The 21062-nt window shown below is 40.7% G+C and overlaps 1 protein-coding gene across 2 annotated transcripts in view; it reads right to left on the minus strand.

The window, feature by feature from the left end:
• Positions 1–340: 340 nt before the first annotated feature.
• The window catches only part of RAPGEF6 (Rap guanine nucleotide exchange factor 6), a 120575-nt gene continuing 99853 nt past the window's right edge, over positions 341–21062 (minus strand). For both annotated transcript variants that reach the window (XM_065644446.1, XM_065644445.1), the window contains 8 exons: positions 18239–18459; positions 16521–16706; positions 15135–15269; positions 13647–13760; positions 10990–11215; positions 9561–10072; positions 5922–6233; positions 341–4306 (listed from right to left, as the gene is read on the minus strand). In XM_065644446.1, coding sequence (XP_065500518.1) covers positions 4281–4306; positions 5922–6233; positions 9561–10072; positions 10990–11215; positions 13647–13760; positions 15135–15269; positions 16521–16706; positions 18239–18459 — 1732 coding nt within the window. In that variant the 3' untranslated portion in view covers positions 341–4280. The remainder of the gene's footprint in view (positions 4307–5921; positions 6234–9560; positions 10073–10989; positions 11216–13646; positions 13761–15134; positions 15270–16520; positions 16707–18238; positions 18460–21062) is intronic.

Genomic DNA, 21062 nt, shown 5'->3' on the forward strand with positions numbered 1-21062 from the left:
ACAAAATCCACAAGATCTCAAAAAACCCCACAACCGAAACAAAAAATCCAACCAAAACCCCCCAACCAACCAACAAAACCCCCAAACAAAACAAACCACCCCCCCCTCAACAAACAAACCCCCCAAAGACCCCAAACAGACACAACCCCCCCCAACACCACAAAAAACTCGACAGCTGCCCGGGATGAGCAGAACTCCCGCCAGGCTCTGCCCGGCCCCGCAGCAACTGGGCTCCCGCCCGCCACCGGCTGCCAGAAGAGATCTGCTGAAAACAAGTGATATATGTAGATTGTTTATTGATTCCAACATATTAATAGATTGGATAATAAACAGTACTTTTAAACATTCTCTTAACCAAAAATATAACAAATATTTACAATCACTCAGTAAAAATACAAAAAGCATACAGAGGCACTGTCTTTCTAAAAGACATAAGTGTAAGAGGTATCAAAAAATAGGAGACAAACATTGCTTGTTACAGAATACTTTACAATCACTGACTTGTGCAGTACAATTGCTATTGGAATATCATTACATCTGTGCAGTTTTGCCAATATGCTCACATATTTAGAATTTAATTAATACCAAGCTAAACTGCATTCCAGGTATATCAAAAATAAAGATAAAACAATAAAAAGCACAACATAAGCAAAAGCTGGGTTGGGAATTCAAGGTAGATTACCCTCTATACAAGCGTTCTAAAATATAATGTGTAAAGCTTTTCTAAAGAGAGAGTATCCCTTTTTTTTTTTTCTGTGAAGGCAGTGGGAAGTTTGTCCTTTAAAAATCTAATTCTAATGTTTTATAAAAACTTATGTGGCAGGTTCATGTTACCACTGTTGCCTGCGATGCACTGACTGGGGAGATGAGAGCAAAGAGGTTTTGCATCCCCGCTCCTTCTGCAGGCGGCATCGCCCAGAGGCTCAGCTCTTGGGGAAGGGCAAAGGCAAAGCAAATGAGCCAGGGAAGCAACACTTTGTGAGCAAACACCCACCCACTCCTGCACGTGCACTCTGCAAAAACGTGTCCTGCAAACACCTGCAGACATCACCTTTCCATTACTTTGTATATTTGGGAGATGAAACCAGGACTCAGGGGCTCAGCCATCTCATTTTCCCCTTTCTGCAACTGGAGAGGCCAATTAAAGTTTATAAAACCACACTGCTTTTTGGGGTGAACTACTTGGAAGTTTAAGTTCTATAAAGCATAATGAAATACTGTATGGTTAAATCCCAAATAGCTGAAACTCATCTTTTACCCGCAAGTCAAGAGCAAACAGCGGACAGCGAGCAAACCGAGGTACGGCAGTGGAAGAACGTGACATGAGGCATTTTAACTGTTAATCAAAACCAGACCCCGAGTTCGAGGACCCGGCGGAGGTACCGAGCCAGGAGTCTGTGACGCAGAAGACCTCACTTCAATGGAGCAGTGTACAACAGGTACTAACCACCACCCTGCTTCCGTTTCAATGACTGAAAAAAGGGATAATGTCTCTTCAAATCCATACCAGACACACTACATTTGGCTATCGGCCCCGATCAATGTGATCGGTTGATTTAAAAACAAACAAACAAACAAATCCCAGCAAGGACCAGCAGCGGCAAACCACACTGTGCGAGGCAGGAGAAGTAGAAGTAGTAGCTCATTGTCCATAGTGTATGCAATGACTTATTTACACCAGCTGTATTGGATATTAGGAAAATATGATTAGCAAGACTTCCATTCTAAAAACTTCCCAGTCTCTGGAAAGCCCTGCAGAACAGATGGATGCTGTTGATGTGCAAACACCACATTCTGATGGGTGATTTATTCAACTGCTCTTACGGCTGCCGAAGACTCCGACCCCGCTCCAGGAGCTTTACCACATCCCCAATGACAGCACGATCAGGTTTTTGGGGAAAAAGGGAGTCACTTCAGTAACAACCCCTTATCCCTTATACTTTTGCTCAACAGGCTGAAATAAGCTACAGCTCAACACCCGAGGTCATGGGAACCGTATGATTTAATTTACCTGGCACACCACAGATGATTTTGATGATTTTTCTGACAAAACACGAAGCCTGTTGCACACTCCACAGAGAAGTTAACAAGCAACTACGGTTGATGGTGGGACTGCAAGGACTTGGATTTATATCCCACAAAAATATCAATTTAACACTTATATTATCAACATTACATGTGCTGAAAATAATTGCTCTGCCCTGCATTGCTTTGACACATTAATCTTAATTCATTAAGGCCTGTGCAGGTTCATTATATTCATTAAGGCCTCGAAAAAGCAAAATGCATTTATTATGATATACCTCAACTGATTTTTAAGATAATTTTTCAACCATTTGCTCCTCAGATACTTGTGCCAAAAAATTCCTACGGCCAACCAATTACTTATGAATTCGGCGTCCCTTCCTCAGCATCGCTGGTCATTTATGTCTCCCAAATTCCAATCGATTTGGGAAAGTTCCAGCCCCACGGTGATATCGAACCTGGCGCTGTGACGACTGCAGCCTCAGGCTGGGTCACACAGTCACCCGGAGGCATCAGTCCCGAGCTGCTGTGGGGAAAGCACATCAAAGGCTTTGGGTTGGTTTTGGTACTTGTGTCACTTTCAGAAAATGTTGCATTCACCTTGCACCCCCTGCACACATACAGAAAAAAAAACCCAAAACAAACAACAACCAAACTTTAAAGCTCTTCACAACTGTGGATATAGAAATAATTTTTGAGGCACTGTAAAAATGACAAACATCTTCTTTCTAGCTTAGGCTGTAAACATCACAACAAAGATTTACAATTAAATGTTTAAATACATATTCACACATTCATGTCCAATTTTAACACTAGAATGGGGCAACGTGTGCTAGAGGAAAGAAACTGCAGGTATTTCCAGTTTTACCCCTCTGCGCTCCGGCTGGCTAAGCAAAATCAAAGCAGCAATTTATTTGACCACAGCCAAACTAGAATATCACGTTTTAATACTGGCTGCCTGTAAGTCAGAACTTCACTGATCTCGACACCAGCAGAATTTTTACCTAGGATTTAAAACAAAATGTTTTGAGATCATCGGTGTTTTCCAGATGAACACAACAGGAGTTTTTAACCCATCATAAAATGCATTATACTCTTATATAAGCATTATGGCATCTAATCCAGTTTCACAAATTTTACTGTGAAATGAAGGTGATTTATAATTTTTTTTTTTTTTTTAAGATAACCTTTGCACCCAAATCCTGCACAACTCTGGTAAAAGGCCAGAACATGTGGGATGATCTTAAAACCCACAACACATGGTTTAGCTTTGGTTTGTAGCATCGCGCTTTGAACTCCGCAGGGCAAAACCTGGGGAAAGCTCTTTTGGGAAAGCTCCAGACCCACCTCCCAGCTCCCCGTGAGCTCCGGCTTCCGCATTCCAAATCGTTATTTTATAGGGGAGCAGAGCACCAACTATTGCCTTAGTTGGCTGGCAGCTAAAAAAATTCCAAAAATACTTGAGGGGCAGAGGGTTTTGTGGGGTCTGTGCAGGAACGGCGGGCGGCAGGGCTGCCTGCCTGACACACGCCGCTCTGCAGGGCTTTGTGCTCTATTTATATTTAATCTAAAACCACTCTAAAATCCATGTATTTCTTCACCAGGTGGTGTCCCGTTTCTAGTTTTCTGTGTTTAGTTTGAGAGCACAACAGTTTATGTGTAGCTGATTTACTATCGCATTGACTAAAGATTTATATTAGCCAACCAGAGCGCTCCCAACACAAATAAAGGAAATTCCCATCCAAAAAAAAAAAAATTAATAAATTATTTTCAGATACTTCAGCAATGTCCTTTGCTTTTGCCAACATTTTGATATATTTTTTTTGAAGTTCATAAAATAACACTCTTAGACTTTTAATGGTCATGTAGAAAATAATGACGATGGAAAACTACCAAAGGATTATATGGTATGATACAGAAGAATGCTTCCCAGTTTCAAGCGGTGCTGACAACTGGTCCTCCCGAATGCGTGAAGCCTGGTCCATCTCCAGATACCGATGTCGGTACCCAGGTAGTCAGAACGCTCCTTGAAAATGGTTTCCTATTTCAAAGGCAGAAATAGCTTTTTTTTTTTTTTTGGCGGCGGTAGAGTGAAATAAGGTGGAGAGACGTGACCCGACGCGCCCCGTCCCGTCCGCGCCAGAGGCGGACGCGACGGCTGAGGTCAGTAGCAGCAAGGCGTTAGCGGTCGCTAACGGAACCGTGCGGTCCTTCCCACATCCCTCCCGTTGCGGTTTCCATCAATAGCCCAACGGTTAGACAGCTGACACTTGTTCGTCTTCTGCAAAACAAGAAAAAAAAAAAAGTAAATTATTCCATCAGTCCTCTGTCTGGGACGCAGAGGGTACAGAACAGTACCAATATATTTAATTACTGGTTCTGTGAAGATTTCACTACTTTATCGTGATGTTTTCACTGTCTTAATCATTGATCACGACATATTCAGTATCAACATTCATCAAATCCTCAAGTAGTCTGAGGCATTATAGTCATACAATAAAAATATATCGCAAAACAGAAGATCCCAGCTCCTCCAAAAATTATTAGCATGCAGCTCCCAATATCCCAAAAGCTACTGATTTGGGAGAACAGCCAGAAAATTACTTTCCAACATGCAGTGAGCATTGTATCGCAAACAAAATTAACCAAGCACTTTAAAAATAGTGTATCTAAAAGTGTATGGTTAAATTTAATTTAGAAAAAAAATAGATTAAAATGTTTGAAGCAATTATTTCTTTATTTTTACATCAAAACCAACTAATATCACAACTGAATTAATGCTGGGCAACTTTACATTTTACCGTAAGTTTGAATTGCAGTACTAATATACATGTTAAACACTCTTTACATATTTTAAAGGGCCAAGATAGGATCATTTTGCATCAGGAATTGTTTTAGTCTAAATCCACACTCATTTTAAGCCAGAATGAAATGGAAGGAAATGATCACACCATTCTATTAATAATAAAAAAATGAGTTCACTAGCAAAGGGTACAGAGAGATCCCAACAGTGCAGAGGTACTGAAAGCAAATCAGCAGATAAACAATTAAGCAGAAATTCCGCTAACTTGAAGTTAGTTTTGACACAACGTAAGAGCAGTCTCGTTCAGAAAAATCTCTTGCATTTTGGTCACCCGATACGTGCCGTGCTCGGCAGCGTTGGCTGGTTGCTTCAAACAAGAACATGAAGAATTTAACTGGAAGAGACATTGTCAGGCCAAGTTGGGCTGAGAAGTCAGGTTTTATTAAATGCACTTTCCAGGACAGAGATTCACTGTTATTTTTGTTCAAGATTTTTAAACTCAGTCTCCAGAAATCTCTGTTGAGGAATAAGGCAGCTTAACAGTGGCACATAAGAATACAAATGTGAAACGAGTTAAAGAGTTGTACAACAACTCATCAGTTCCAAATTACTTATTTTAGGTCATCATCCTGATGCCATCCTCAAAACAGCGAGACATCGGTTAACCAACCTGGAGAGGCTGGAGCTTTTCTGCATGTCATTTATAGCCTGACAGTGTCCCTTAAAGCCATTGTCACCACTGAGTGGGGACAGATTTTAAAGAAAAAAAATAGTAGCTCCATGCTCTTAAGTGTCTCAGTTGTGCTTTGGGAGATCTCGTATGTATATTTATATACAATTCAAAGTCTGTTCGGTGTCAACATGCCTCTTTTTAAAGGGAAAGCATTCTTTTTCAATGTGTGTATACCATGCATACACATATGCATGTGTATACAGCCATACAAACATATTTGCATATTTAGAGATTAATCAAGTGTTAATCTCCAGGAATGCCCAAGAGAAAGCCCAGAACATCATTGTGAAGTAACCACTGCCCAGACCCGATTCACACAGCAGCTCACTCAACATCTCCCGAGCCAGGTGTTGCACATACCATCCTCTTCACTATCTGCGTCAGGCATATCAGCTAGTTTGGGGCTGGACGGCTGCCGACTATGCCACTGAGGCATCTTCGATGAAATACAGGCCACCGGTTCACTACCGAGAGAAGCTGATGAAAGTCTAGAGAGGTCACTGTGCAGCATCTTTGACCTCTGCACTGCCACACTATAGTCGGGAGGTTTTAGGTGTGGGTGGTGGGGCGATCCTTCCTTTATGTCCGCTAAAGAAATCCCCATATATCCCGGAGGGGTGGGCGGTGGCTCCCTATACCTATCGTCCTTCTTAGGTGAGGTGACACAGTACACTGGCACGAGAAATAAGCAATGGAAATGTTAAAGAAGAAAAAAACAAAGGAAACAAAACGTTAAAAAATCATGAAATGTTACAATGGAAAAAACAGAAACTGATAACAAAATGCAAATGCAGAAACACTGGTTATAACGACAGGAGCAGATATTTACGCTTTCATTTATGTCTTCTACTTATTTTAAGAAGTCAGAGCAGCAACAGAACCTATGAACTCATTAGGCAAGATGCCAATCAAGCAGAAAGAAGACTAAAACCTTCTCTGTGTTCAGCCTGCAGTTGCAGAACTCCTCGTACTCCCCACTCCTGGGGCACCACTCCGTGGCGGGACGCCGAGGAGCTGCCGGCCGGAGGGAGAGCCAGCACAGCAACGCCACCGGCCGCGGCCGCTGCCGCTCTCCCTTACGGGCTGGCAAACTGAAACGGAAGAAATTAAGGCAACTAGCCCAAAGGTACTTTGCACAGCGTGTGAGTATCCGATAGTAAGAACTGTTGGCTGACTTCAACAGCATCCACTTCATCATCCAGTGTCTTAACAGAAACCCATTATAATACCACTGTATCAACTGATGTATAATAAGACATTAAACCATCCAATCAGCTATGCTATAGGATGAACAAACCCCAGACTCACATGAAACTGCTCCTGTGAGGCAAACCTAATATAGAGCCTGCATTCATTACTTTGCATTTTCTAACAGCAAACAATGGCTTATCATGTCCACAGTTCCCTGTTCATCAGCAGTTCAGGTCACATAGACTCTCAAACCAAAACTTAACTTTTTTCAAAGTCCCCTCCCCTCCCACCCACCCCCCTGGGGCTCATGTGCATGTTAAATTGGGCTTTTTCCATGTACATGCTGCAACAGGAGAGTTTCAAAGCTAGGGTAATTTTTAAAATCCATTAGTTGAGTGAATTTGCATTCTTCTGTTGATACGTTTTAACATGGATGCATGTTCATTACAGCTTCATTTATTTCAGCAATTGTAATATTATCTTACAAGAATGTGAATGAGTGAAAATAAAGGAGAATTTCTTCTTATGTTGTGGACTTGTGAGACTCTGGGTGTTGGTATCAGGAATAAGAGCGAGTTCCTACCTGATGGCCTTGGTTCATGCTTGAGCTTATAGGAAAATAAAGAAAACTGAATTCATGTAGTCTGGGTCTTTAGCAGATACACATGAGTACAGGTAGAAATTTATACTGCTGATGTATAATAACCATTTTCATTTAACTAGCATTTAACTGGACTCCTATGAAAAAGCAGAGGAAGCGAAGGAAGCCTTCATCTCCCTGAAGAGATGGGGAAGGGCTGGGTCCTCCCAGCAAAGCCCCATCTTCAGTCTCTGTTGGATTTGCAGGACTGATGAGGGTGGGAATATTCTCCTTGAAAGAAGAAAGCTACCGGCTTCCTAGAGCCAATATCCAGCCTACTGCAACAACCAAAGTGGGAATAATGTGCCCTTTTGTAAAGTTCCAATTCATAGTATTTTAGGAATTCTAACAAATAAAGCATTCTAAGAGCATTTCACATCCACAGCATTAAGTGTCTGTAATTTCTGTCGCCCACCCACAGCCTCAGGTTACAAAAACCCTTCACAAGGCATCTCCTTCCCAAGCACCTGACTACTCAAATATTGACTTTGTAAAGAAAACAGGGTGAAATTCCACACAGTGGTTAAGGGAAATGTAACTAAAAGGCAACAATATACATTTTAATGTATACTATAGGGAAAAGTAATGGGAAAGCTTGTCCATTTGGATGTACAGCAATGGCACATCACCTCTCCACACCTTCTCTTCTTGTAAAGCAAAGGTTGCAGCAAGAAACGCTCGGTGTTGCAGAGGGTAGAAATGCGCCTGAAGTTCTGAAGCCATCGCAATTATGGACTCTCCCTTGGCTACACTCTGCCACCAGTATGTGGGCAGTGTCTTTCCAGCTCTGTTTTAAAGGTTTCAGGCAAGAAAGCTTCTGCCAATTCTTCTGGGGGACTATTCAACACCAGCACTCATTAAGCAAATGAACCAAAGATTCTTGTTTTGTTTACAATACTCTGAAATGATGCAGTCATTACAGACTCTGGCAACAAACTGTTTGTAGAGAATAAGCAAATGGTGATATGAAGTGAAAATACCTTTGGCATATTGTATGATGGTGAATGGCTAACAGCTTTACATTTGCAAACCAGGAATTATATCCACCTATATCAGGTTTGCTTAAGGAGACATAAGCATGCCCTGCTGAAGCACGGTGCTCAGTCTTTCTTACCACTGTGCTATGACTGCACAAGGGAGGAAAGCTATACGGTGCAGTGTGTAAAAGAGAACTGAAAAGAAGGGGAAGAGCTGTGAGCAAAGATGGCATGTACTGAAGAGCTAACACACTGTCTCCTGAAAGAGCTCAGAGGCTCAGGAGCAGCTTTGAAAGCTGCAAGGGCAGAGCACAGGCACAGGAGTGAGCAAGTTTTCTGCAAGGCTGCACCACGCTGCCTTTCTTCTGCAAAGGCAAGGAGCAGGAACGCAATCCAAGACCTCCACCCTACGTGTGATGTTTATTCAGGCAATTATCTTTGATAACATAAACGCCTCTAGCAATCTAGTCAGTAATTAAATCGCATTTCAGCTGCACCCCCAACTTAGTCTAGAAAGCTTTGCACTCCGTGTTTTATCTTGTTCTTAACCCCGTTCCTTTAGTTTCAGTAGGATAGGGAAAGAACATCTTGCTCGGTAGAACTACCCATCTTTGAAAAGACGTAAGTTTTTCTCCTTTCATACAGAGCCAAACTGCAGTTGTATGACCAAATAAATGGCAGTTTAGCACAGCAAAGATAAGAGGGGAATCTGCTTTCCCCTTGAGCTTCCAGAGCCCAGAGCCCTGCGCCCCAGCTCCAGAAAGCCAGAAGAGCTCGTCATGCTTTTCCCTCTCAGGTTCATTAAAAGCCTGCATTATATGGACTTCAAGAAGCCGTGCCTGTTGCTTCTTGCCAGAGGAACATCTACAGCGATGACTATTTCCAAAATCGTCCAAAAAAATAAAAGGTCATACTACTGAGAGGAACTGGCCTGACATTTTCATGGAGACAGTTCTCGTGCAGACCCACACAGTGACTGGGAAGCATGCTGGTTATTATTTCAGTTTTCCTGGTGCAAAAGAAGGTGGCTTGAAAACACACTGTCTGTGCAGTGTTCTGATTAAAACCACATGTAAAGCTGAATTTAACATGCCATCGAGTCCCCAAACCTACTGATGTCATTTCTTAACAACTTAATATTAAAATGAAAAACAGAGGTAGAAGCTTCCACAAGCTGTTGGCTTGGCTTACCTATCAGGCCTTTTTCTGTACTTGAAGTAACAGTTTTATAAGTTGTATCAGTGCCTGGTTTAGAGTCCAAAACCTCCGTCTGCTCTGCTGTAGAGTTCTCCAGCCCCCTTCGCTTAATTGTCCCATAGTTTGTCTCGTAGGTGTCCGACAAGGAGCTAGAGGAGGCCCAGCTCTGCCGAGACTGATCCAGCTCCACGCTGGCTTTTGACTGCCTGTTGGTTTTGGAAAAGGCGTCAGAATACAAATAAGCCTCCTCGGAGTAACAGTTTGTGGGATCGACTTCAGCTATAGGTCCATCCAGCTGGGTGTGACGGTAAGAATTGAGGAGATCCCAGCTCTTCTGGTTGGGGATATTCTGGAAGTTGTCATGAGAACTACTTGAGCACGAAGTCCAGCTTCCCCGGCCGCTGTCTGCTGCCTCTACTGTGATGTGTTCGTGGGAGATCTCCTCGTTGCTCATGGAGGATGTGAAAGCCATCCCTCTGATGAGAGCAGGCCTAGTGATTGACCAACTACATTTGAAAACAACAGAAAGCAGGAAAAAAAAATTAATCAGCTTTTAAAATAAGAGTGACGTACTTGGAGACAATTATCTGGTTTTAAAGGCAACTAATCTCTGGTTTTGGAACAGGTACACAGCAAGGTCAAGGCACACGGGAGCCCTTCCAAGAGACACTGTTATTCCTGACTCATTACTGCACATGGCAGCAGGCAAGTTATACCCAAGGGAATAACAAGTCTGCAGTGGGCATTACAAGCTTGACCCCAGATCCATAAAAATCTGGTCCACAGAGGCTTTCTTCTATCAACTACAGTGAGACGGTGCCTGACAGCGCGCAGAGGAGTAATGACCTCTTAGTTTCAGACTACTACCACCTTTTTCTTTGCATTTATAAACTAAAACCAAAATAAATATTTAGAATAAAAACCAACCCCTTCACTGGCAGCCACTTGAAGTTGTTTAGACAGAGGGGAGGTAGTCATATTTCAAGAATATTTGGAAATATTGGGCGCAAATAACATTCGTGGAAATGATCTGGAGTGACAGATTCTGAAACTCCAGCACAAAATTTCTTGTTTAAAGAAATGGCTGCTAAAAGCTCTAATTGCTGTCAATACATAACTGAGGGGGGGAAAAAAAAATCAAGCCAGATTTGCGTGAATGTAGAACACATCAAGTTACAATTGCTAGACTTCATTTAAGTCACAACTATTTCTGGTTATGTTAACAACTGCATGGACAGCACAACATTAAAATTCAACACTATCCCTCAGCAGTTTACTGACATGTTGTGAAATTGAGGAATATCTCTTAGACACATGCAAACAACTTTTTTTTTCCCCTTGCTTTTCCATTTTATAAATTCTAGCATAAAAACTGCTTTCTTCCCTCCAAAACTCACTGAAACCAAAACCAGTTGTGTCTTACCCTGGGCATGACTGGCCATAATCAGCCAGAGGCTGAGGATGTTCTTTCCTCTCTGCCCCCCCCGAATCCACCACAATGAGTGACTGGGACAAGCTCCTCTCGTCCTGCAGCGCTGCCGACATCGAGTCCACCGAGCAGTTGCTCACGATGCTAGAGCGGGATGAAATCTCACTGTGGCTGGAGTCCGAGAAGTTATCAGACTTAGTGGAAGGTATGAGGGCATAGCCTAAAGGAGAGGAGAAGAGAACCTCTTGGTCAACGAGTAATTAGAGCTTACTAGGTGTGACAATGAAGTATTGACAGGCACATTTCAGCAAGGATATTTAGAAGAAGAAACAATCAAACCCTGTTTGCACACAATTGGTCCGCTGAAGTTTTTAGGGTACTAAAGCTTTTAGCATCTATCAACATCCAGCACTGTCATTTATTAATGCAAGTCTGGTGACACCAATAGTTCACCTGCAACTCCACTGCCCTCCAGATCAGGTGGTTAATCCTGTGTAAACAGAATCGACATTTGCAGCATGAATAGTGGGTGGACAGACCAGGTCTTCCTGATTCTGCAAGCGCCGAGTCCTCTCGTATAAATGCAGTGCGCTTTCCACCATCCCTCTGCCCTACTCTCATGTGAGACTCAAAAAGACCTTGGCAGTGAACGAGGAGATGCTGACTAAGGTAAAAGCCAGCTATTAGCACTCGGGGATTAGCCATATGGCCCACTTCAGGTTTATTATCTGTTCCAAAATTAACAGATCAGGAAGCAAAAGCAGGAAACACAACTTTGGCAGGAGCTGGACCAGACACTGGCGTCGCTCCCACAGAAGGGAAACAACCGACAACCTCACCAGTTTCAGAGCAAAATATATAATACATTTTTTCTGCTTGGCTTATCCTTACCCTCAAATAACTTCTTTCAGACACAATCTATATCATCGCATATATCCAACGCCTCCTCTTCCTAGTATCTTGAGTGAAAGAGACTTCCGTGGGGTCCAGGAACATTCTGGCCCGCAGTTGTGTGTTGTTCCCCACTATCTGAGGGCAAAAGGTCTTGTACTGACTGTGGTGGTGTTTGGTTTGGGGTTTTTAGTGGTTTTTCTTTGTTTGTTTTGTTGGTTTTTTCTTTGTTTTTATTTAAATATTTCTTTCTTTAAATTCCCAGTGAGTTTCTCTATAGCAAATTCACTGGATGTCAGGGAAGATATCCCTGCCTTCACTGAGAGAAAACAGTCTATGATATGCCTTACATTATGCCCGTAAAACTATAAAATTAGAACCTTTATTTGAAAATACTGGATCATCAACTGCTTCATGTATAGGTAAATGAGCATCTGTAAATTAACCAAAACATGGTCTTTCTTTACAGGAGCCCATATTAATACACTGTTGACACACCCCTCAGATAAGCATTTTTCTCAAATTCCTGCCAATCACTCAATTTTTCACTTCATTTCTACCTACATGTGCCTTTGAGCTGACTGCCATATATTTACACCAATTGGCTGAAAACATGAAACACTCAGGCAGTGCAGAAGCCACACCAGTGATACACACAACTTAATACAGAAGACTGATGCCATAAAGTCTGTAAAAAAATATAAAGGTCATACAATACGGCACGTAGAGCCACTGGCATACGTGCCATTGAGCATACAGCTCATAAATTGAGAGATTTCACAGCTTAAACTGGATTATTGCTGTGAGATTTTAAGAGCAAATATGAGCATTAAATATCAATACTATCAAGCTAAGAACACAACTGTACTGCAGCAAGTAATATTCTCACAGTGCATGTAATTTTAAGATGCTCTCTTCAAGAACTTCAAAGATCTGGACAGCAAAAGGCCTCTTCTTCATTAAAAAGATTAACACTATCTGAAAGTTGAGTCATTAAATAACGGCACACATATGCAAACAGACTAAATGCAAGTCTTTGCTGGGCTGAAAAGATTAAAGACGACGTAACCAATGCAAATATACACCAACTGGAATTGAGCATTTGATTTATATCATATGAGGGACTATCTAGAGCCTAATTAAGAGAATGTTGCAGAACTTACTGTTTCACTGGCATTTGCGAAACACTAAGTAACAGAACTGTCACTGTACCTGTTCCTTGATTTTCTAAACTTCACATTATTGTCTTCACTGCACTGTAAGGGTGATTAGCTACACATAACTGACACAAATATCTGGAAGGGAAACACACTGAACAGCTTAAACATATCAATGAATAATGCTAAAATAACTTAGACAATATTGCTATATCTGACGCAAAGTGGACATCACAATCTTTATTCTAAAAATACATCATATCGTCTTCCTTCTCCTTCTAGACTTCATGCACAGGCAGTAAGATGTCCACAGATTGCTGTTGCTACAGATACTCGCTGTACTCAGAGCATCACTGTCTTTCTCCTTTTGGTTTTCACTCCCTTCCGAGGCTTCAACGTGCTCTGGTTCCCTTTTTGCAGTAAAAGCTGTTCTTTCCCTGGAGAAGCTTCTTTCCCTAAGTCTTCTAAACCGGAGTCCCATCGTTCTCCTGTGCTCAGCTTCTGCCTTTTCACTCTCATCCTCTCTTTCTCCCTTTTCACTTATGTCAGAACTGTCTCTTGCTTTGACAATCATCCAAATTTTCTTTTGTAAATAAGCCCCACCTATTCCGTAGCTGCGTTGTCCACTGTTCTTGTTGCTGGTTTCGCTGGCGAGTGATGAGGAAGAGCCAGAGAGATTCATCTGACTGCAGTTATCCGACCTTTGGATGTTACCAACTACAATAAAGTACAGACAGGCAGGTCTTGGTAAGTGACGAGATAAATCACAGCAAAAATAATGTGCTGATTTCAAAACAATTTTTTTCAATGCTATTTGCATATCACTTGGGCATAGCTCAAAAGAAAATGAAATCTAAGATCAAGTGGAACGTGTTCATGCCTATAATTGTATCTTTCAGCTGTCTGTGGAGCACCTAATTTTAGTTCAATGAGCCATTAACACAACACATACAAAGTACGGATTACCCCAGTCAAATTAGATCAGTGCTAAAAATACGCTTAAAGCAAGTTGAATTAATGAAATAATCCCGAAGAACAAAGTATTCTTTTCAAAGAGCAAGATGAAAGTTAACAAAAATAACATGTTTATAAGCAATGCTCAAAACTCTCAGTGGAGCTAAGTTGGGCAACACAAGTAATTAAGCTTTTTATACAGATGCTGTGTTTAAGTAAAAGAAGTGGCATTCTCCTAAAGGAAAGAGGATCTTGTGAAGGCAGAAGTAGACGGAGCAGCACGATCTCCCACTGAAAGGGTGAGAAGATGCAGAAAGTCGCCGTGCGGTGCCATGCGAATCCCTCAGTGAGTCAAAGCGGCACAGAAGGGAGGGAGAGACGCCTTACACCGTCCAACACCGACCGCACCGGTCGACTACAGAGTGGTGTTAAAGAGATTTCAAATGAATTCCCATCCAAGGTTGACTAATGATGAAGTGATGCAGGTCTTTTAAGACGAAGACATCAAAAATAAAGGGATTCTCAGGGCATCATGATAGACAGGGATGTATACAAAGCCCTGTGCACAAGAACAAAATATATGAATAGCGACTTGAGGATCTGGATGCACTATTTTTGCAGCTACCAAACCGTGTGTTCTGGAGAACTACGACAGCATTTTATCTCCAGCTCCATCTAATCACCTGATATTCCAGCTACCTGAGGCAAAAACATAAGATGCCTCAACAGCCACAGTTTCTGCGCAACTCTGTTGTCTTCAAGAAATCCCCAGGTTTGCAAATCCCATTCGTATAACCGGCCACCTAAATGCGAACTGATACACTGGCAGGTGTCAGCACTTAAGATCTATTGGGAATTCTGTCAGTACTTAAGTAGTTTTTAAGATAAAAACCTGTTCCCCTTTTTAAACAGTAGGTGACTTTCAAGGCCAAAACATATAAATACATTAAAAATCTATGTCTATTCTTAGACATGATTCTGTCCTTGACATGAAGACTCTAAACTACGATTTCTCTTACATGCCATAACCAACAAATATTCCTTCTACTGCCCACCCTGGTTTTAGTCCAACACAGGCAGGAGCTCCCAAGAGGGATGCTGACCTGCGTCCCAGGAACGTCCCCGCAGCTCACGTACCTTTGCGTGGAGAGCCCTGAGGAGAAGCAGGGGGGCTGGAATGCAAAGATGACGCCATGGACATGGTGTCATCCGCTTGTTTCTTACTACTTACTTCCTCCGACAAGCTTAATGACTTCTGTGGGGAGCCTGTACCTACCAAAACAACAGAATCACTTACTGCATATTATTCTTCTTTCAAGTTAGTGATAGCTGTGTAAACTACAAACAACACCATGTTAAACAACCACTGGAGTATTCAGCAAAGAGAGGAGCAGATGCTCAGACGAATTCTGCACATGGAGGCAGCATGCATTTAAAATTTAAAACTATTTCTGTCACAGCCAACAAGTCAGTTCAAGATCTTCTGAATCAGGAGCTTTCAAATCAGCACTTACTTATGAAGTTTAGCAAAACCTTCGTGCCACTGTACTTTGCAAACTGATAATTTGGTATTTCTTGTTCACTTTACAGAGGACACAGTGCTGAGAGGTTAATTTAAGTTCTCAATAGATTGTTAGATTAACACTTAACACGGGAATGAAGGAACACCTCTCAGCAAAGCCGCTGGAACACAGCAAGTTGCATAGGCTTTTAAGGGGAGACTTGAAATAAATACTAGCTGGAAACATTATTTTGTATGCTGCAATATACTGTTTTCTGAAGCTATTTTAATAGATATTGATGCTCAGTGTATCACAGAATCATTTCATATCATTCACTGACTGCAACTAACACTATTTAATAACCCACAACTGTAGCTTTCAAATGATACAACGGTTATGCAAATAGGACAAAAGTATTTTAATACCTAATACTGCTTTGTAACTAGCCAATATGGAGACAGAAAAAAACTGATGCTCACTAGGAGCAACTAATAGCACACGTTGCTCCATTTGACAATAATATTGTTATAACGGTGTTCTCAGGTTAAAATAATAAATGTCTGTGATTTGTTTCAATGATTTCGCCAAAATATTTAATGCTTAATTTTGTCAGGTAAGCAAACAAGCAATGTTGTTCTCCTCCATGTGTGTAAGATACCTTTAGAATGCAGAAATACACAGTAAAAGACTTAACACTCTACATCTGATCGGTTCAAGAGAGATATTAATATCACTTTAATTAGAACACACTCTTTAGCTCAAGAAAAAAAAAATAAAGAGTATATTTGGAGACAGTGCTTTGCTATTAGGTGTTTTAAGAAACGTTATTAAAAATTGTGGAAATGACTAAGTACATGGCACACTCCTTTAAAACACAGTAACACGCTTCAGCTATTTTAAATGGAACGAAGTAAATGAAGCCCAATGGTATCTCAAATGCTCCACCCAGCTACAAACAGCTCCTCCCTCTTATTTACTTAACCGATAAAACTCTCCAGACAGGTGAACTGAAGATACTCACTGAATGTGACATGATCCTTTGTCAGCCCCTTTTTCCTACTGGGGTATAAATTCACAGTCGGAACCTGAAGAACTTGACTCATCCTGTTTTGCTGATGGGCTTTAGTGCTTTGGCCAATTGACCTCATGGGTACTGGAGACATTTCTGAGGATTTTGCTCCTCTTCTTTCACTTAAATTCTTTGTCACTGTTATGGAAAAATGGCACATAAATATCTTGCACTGTGAACTGCAGGATTCTAACAGTCATTTGAGTACAACTCTCCAGACAAAGCCACCATGGCACGAAGCAGATAAAACGTGTTTGAAACTATTTCTATTCCAAACACACCTATCTTGTTATACCGAAGAGGCTGTTATGTGAAATGGCATTAAAAAACCTGGTGTCTTTAAAGTTTCTTAAAGGTACTTTATCAAAAGACAAAAAATATGATTAATTTCTACCACAATTAAAGTCCATGTTGTAGACTTTTGTACAGAAGGTGCTAAAGCATAACGGCATCTCCTTCAGAATTACTGGCTGAACACGGCACAAGCTGCACGCCTCTGCTAGCAACGAATGATGCTGTGCATATTTCTAGTCAGAGCTATCTGTGATTTCTGGTGACCTCAAGCACAAGACCAGTGTGAATACACAGAATTTAAAATTTTTAAAAAGGGAATCAATTACGGCCATTTTCAAGATTCCTACATCAGTGTTATTTAAAAGGAAATGTTAAAAAAATGCATAGGAAGGCACTTTATGAAATAACAGGGATTTGCATTCTTAATATTGAATAATGGAAAGGGTGTAACATTTTATCTTCAAGATGCCATCTCCTAGTCATGCTTTTAACTTACCTTGTCAGAGACAAAACAGTATTTGAGGACAAAAGGTCTTATAATTCTACATTTGGATAACAGAGGAGAATCAAACGTTATTTTGATGAGCAAGGTTGCTACTCTTCTGTTTTGAAACAAACCTGCCTTTCAAGCAAGTGAAAATTTCTAAGGATCAAAATAAAAAGTATTTACCATTTCTGATTTTTAAATAAGAACTTCCTGAACTGTGTAAGACAGCAGGTCAGGTAACGGTTTGTTTAGTTGGACAGTTGCACTGGAGTTCAAATGATGAAACCTGTCCTGCTGTAGCCCTCAATTTTTGACTGTCAAGCCACGTCAATCCCATCAGTCAATATTGACCTAACTTCTCCTTCTCAACAATCTTCATTTATTCAAAGCTGTAATCCATTGCAGTTTCTATATTGATTTTGTCTCTTTTCATTTTCTTGCTGTTCATATGGTAGATGTTACTTTTATCCTTCCTAATTCTGTACAAGGACAACAGGGCAAGAATAGAGCTGATGTACTATTGAATTTCCTTCCAGGCTGATGAAAAGACACACTGTTTAGGAACTATAGGTCAAAATAGAAAACATCACTGCAGTTTTCCTGAGCTCAACCAAGATCAGAAGATAAATGCCGGTTTGCTGAAACTGTTACTACATGAATTTATTCATACTGAATACACTTATTAATACTAGAGTATTTCTTCATGAGGGGAGAAATATCTTAAGTGAGTATTTCTAGGGAAGGAACAAGATTTTTATAAATCTCGGTTTTTATAAATTTATTTTTATATATTACTTATATATAATATACAATATATGTTATTTATAATATATTTATATTATACATTTATTTTTACAAACCACACCACCATCCTAGATCCCTTACTTACGAGTGCTATATGCTGGCTCACACTGAAGCGACAAGATTTGAATCTTCTCTTCGTCTGTCTCCACGCTGAGGTTGGACAAGTACTGCTTCACCTTCCTCGCCATCTGGGCATCCTCGTACAGCTTCTTGGCATTCAGAAGCGAGCTACGTCGGGCACGTTTTTTGTGAGCACCTCCCTGTACATCCAGCATGTTGGAGTTTGTGCTGCCCTGGCTCAGAGACCTAGAAAAAAGCAAAGCGGTAAATTTTTAGTTCTCAATAGCAAAGAGGAGCTACAGTAGCATACGCCAAAGCAGATTAATACCAATTATCTTCAGTTAGGGCTAGTGCATGCTGATGTAAATGAGTTAAAAAGATGAACAGCATTAAAACAACACTTGTCTTAAAATATTCTGGTAAATTGATAGCAGCAATTTGAGCCTAGAAAAGGATTGCGCATGAAAGTGCGGAACCAGCAAGAATGAGGCACAACGCTGCCTAAAGGACCCGTTTAGCTCTGCTAACAAATCGCAGTCTTGTTCTGCAAAACCCACACAGACTACTTCAGCTGTGGATTTTAAGAGTGGACAAACTTGATAACTTTATTCGATTAAGGAATTTGGTACCACTATCTGCATCAGGCTTACAACAGAAACTTCTTGCAATTCAGCTGAGTACAGAAGTGAGTGACTCGTGTAATCCTCTTAGAAAACTGAGCTGCTGACAATGCTCAAATAAGGGGAAAAATTACGTTACATATGCAAAGTACATTATATTACGCACTTAACTTCTTTCTCCAATTAACTAAAAACATCCGCAGTAGAGCAGCTCATTAAAAAAATGTATCCCAACTAAGGTCAGCAAGGCAGCGATAATATACATATGCCCAGACTTCCACCTATGAAAGATGATGTTCCTCAGTGCTCCTAATTTTGAGCCGCCAATTCTATCAGCAACAGAAGCAAAAAATAAATCATCCCCAAATGGTTCACGTACATCAGTAACCCTCCCTGACAGTCACTCCTGGTCACACTGAATCAGTGACCAAACAACGGATACTGGTATCATTCAAATATACACATCACCTCTGAACTGTCAAAAGTCCTACGCCCGCACCAGTTCTAACCCATTTTTCAATAAAGTGAGGTCACAGTATATGTTATATGAAAATTCTAATGGAAAGTGTCAACAAAGTTGTTTATAAAGTTGTTTGTGGTTTTTTTTTTTGGCTTTTTTGTTTGTTTGTTTGTTTGGTGGGGTTTTTTTGTTTGTGGGGTTTTTTTTGGTTTTGGGGGTTTTTTTAAACTTTCAGAAGAATAACTTATTTTTAAAGGCTAAATTATTTCTAAAGATGTTTGTCAAGATCTTGGGAGTGTTTATAGAATCACAAGTGGCAGAACAAACAATTTCCAGCACAGAAGAGCCATAACAGCTAGAAGAGTCAGAATGAAACATATTGTTTGAGGAATTCTAAGGAATCAAGTACATTGAGCTTAAAAATTAAGAAATGGTGGGAAACAGCTGACTGCAATATTTTCAAAGATGTTAGATAAATCAGTTGAAGAGAAAATATAAGATTAAAAACTGGCAAAAATGTATAGCTTAATTAAATTAAAAATAATTTATTACAGTCAAACAGTAGCAAAAGGCACAATGGACTGTTCACACCTATCCAAACCAAGGGGGCACTCCTATCTCCTACGGATCTATTATATAATGAAATAGGAAACTACATTATGTTTATTTTTAATGATATAAATATTTATTGCTTATGTACACACTGTATTTCTTTTAAGTCTGGACTTGATTTTTTTACGGCAATTTAATGCCATTTCCTTTAAAAATGAGTTTTCCTTATTCACTTGTGTTGACAGTAATCCCAAGGGTTAGAAATTTCGGTGGCTCCGGCTGGATCCCAGGTATTTCTCCCCATGAGCTGATTGCTGAGCACCTAACGCTGCCAGCTGAGCCCTCCTGCCCCTGGGGCATCCACATGCTGCGGATCTCACACCGGGGACGAGCATCCAAACCTGCTCTCAGCAGTTTGCACCATCCCCATCCTTGCTGGGGGAACAACCCGTGCCCGGACACCCGCTGCTGATAAATCGTGTTGCCACAACAGGCTCTTCCACCGCTTGCAAAGCGATTGTAGGAGGGCAAAGCACCATGAGCATTTCTGCCTCCGTCCTCTATGTAAAATGTCAACTTAGGTACACATGATTTATGGGAAAAAATACATGTAAGAACATACAAAATATGGCTACAATGTCATCTTGAAAACCACTGCCACCTGTCAGCTGGGAATTTCACTTGCCAATCTTGGTACTCTCATTTGTAGTCACTTCATTATTCAGTCCTTGCACAATCAAGACTCCCAGTGAAATCAATGAGGATTTTGGTATATGGAATGTGCGATACATTTTAAATATATACTAAAAATAAATAAAGACTGAACTCAAACTTTGGGGGAAATTACTGTATCCTTATCACAATGCGAAGTGTCACTATAGTTTAAAATGCGGAACGGCTTAAACTTTTCTGTTACATGTTTAAAGGCAAGTTCTTTATTTCCCCGAACAGTCTGCCTTCCAATATAACCGCACAGGAGGATTTTTTTATGCATAAAGCCAAAACTCAAATGACTTATCTAGTACACAAAAGCAACTCAGAATTTTTGTAGCTGCAGTGTAATGCTGACTGTTACCCCTTATTCCTGTTTTTCCGAAAAACATGTATTGCAAGGTTAATAAAATGCATGCTGTATTTCAGATGCATGCACTAACGAGGAGGATGCAGTATGTTAAAGAGTTGCATAATCTTTATTTATCTTAGTTGCATTCATCTCT

This window comes from Caloenas nicobarica, chromosome 13 (genome assembly GCF_036013445.1).
Source record: "Caloenas nicobarica isolate bCalNic1 chromosome 13, bCalNic1.hap1, whole genome shotgun sequence".
NCBI lineage: Eukaryota > Metazoa > Chordata > Aves > Columbiformes > Columbidae > Caloenas > Caloenas nicobarica.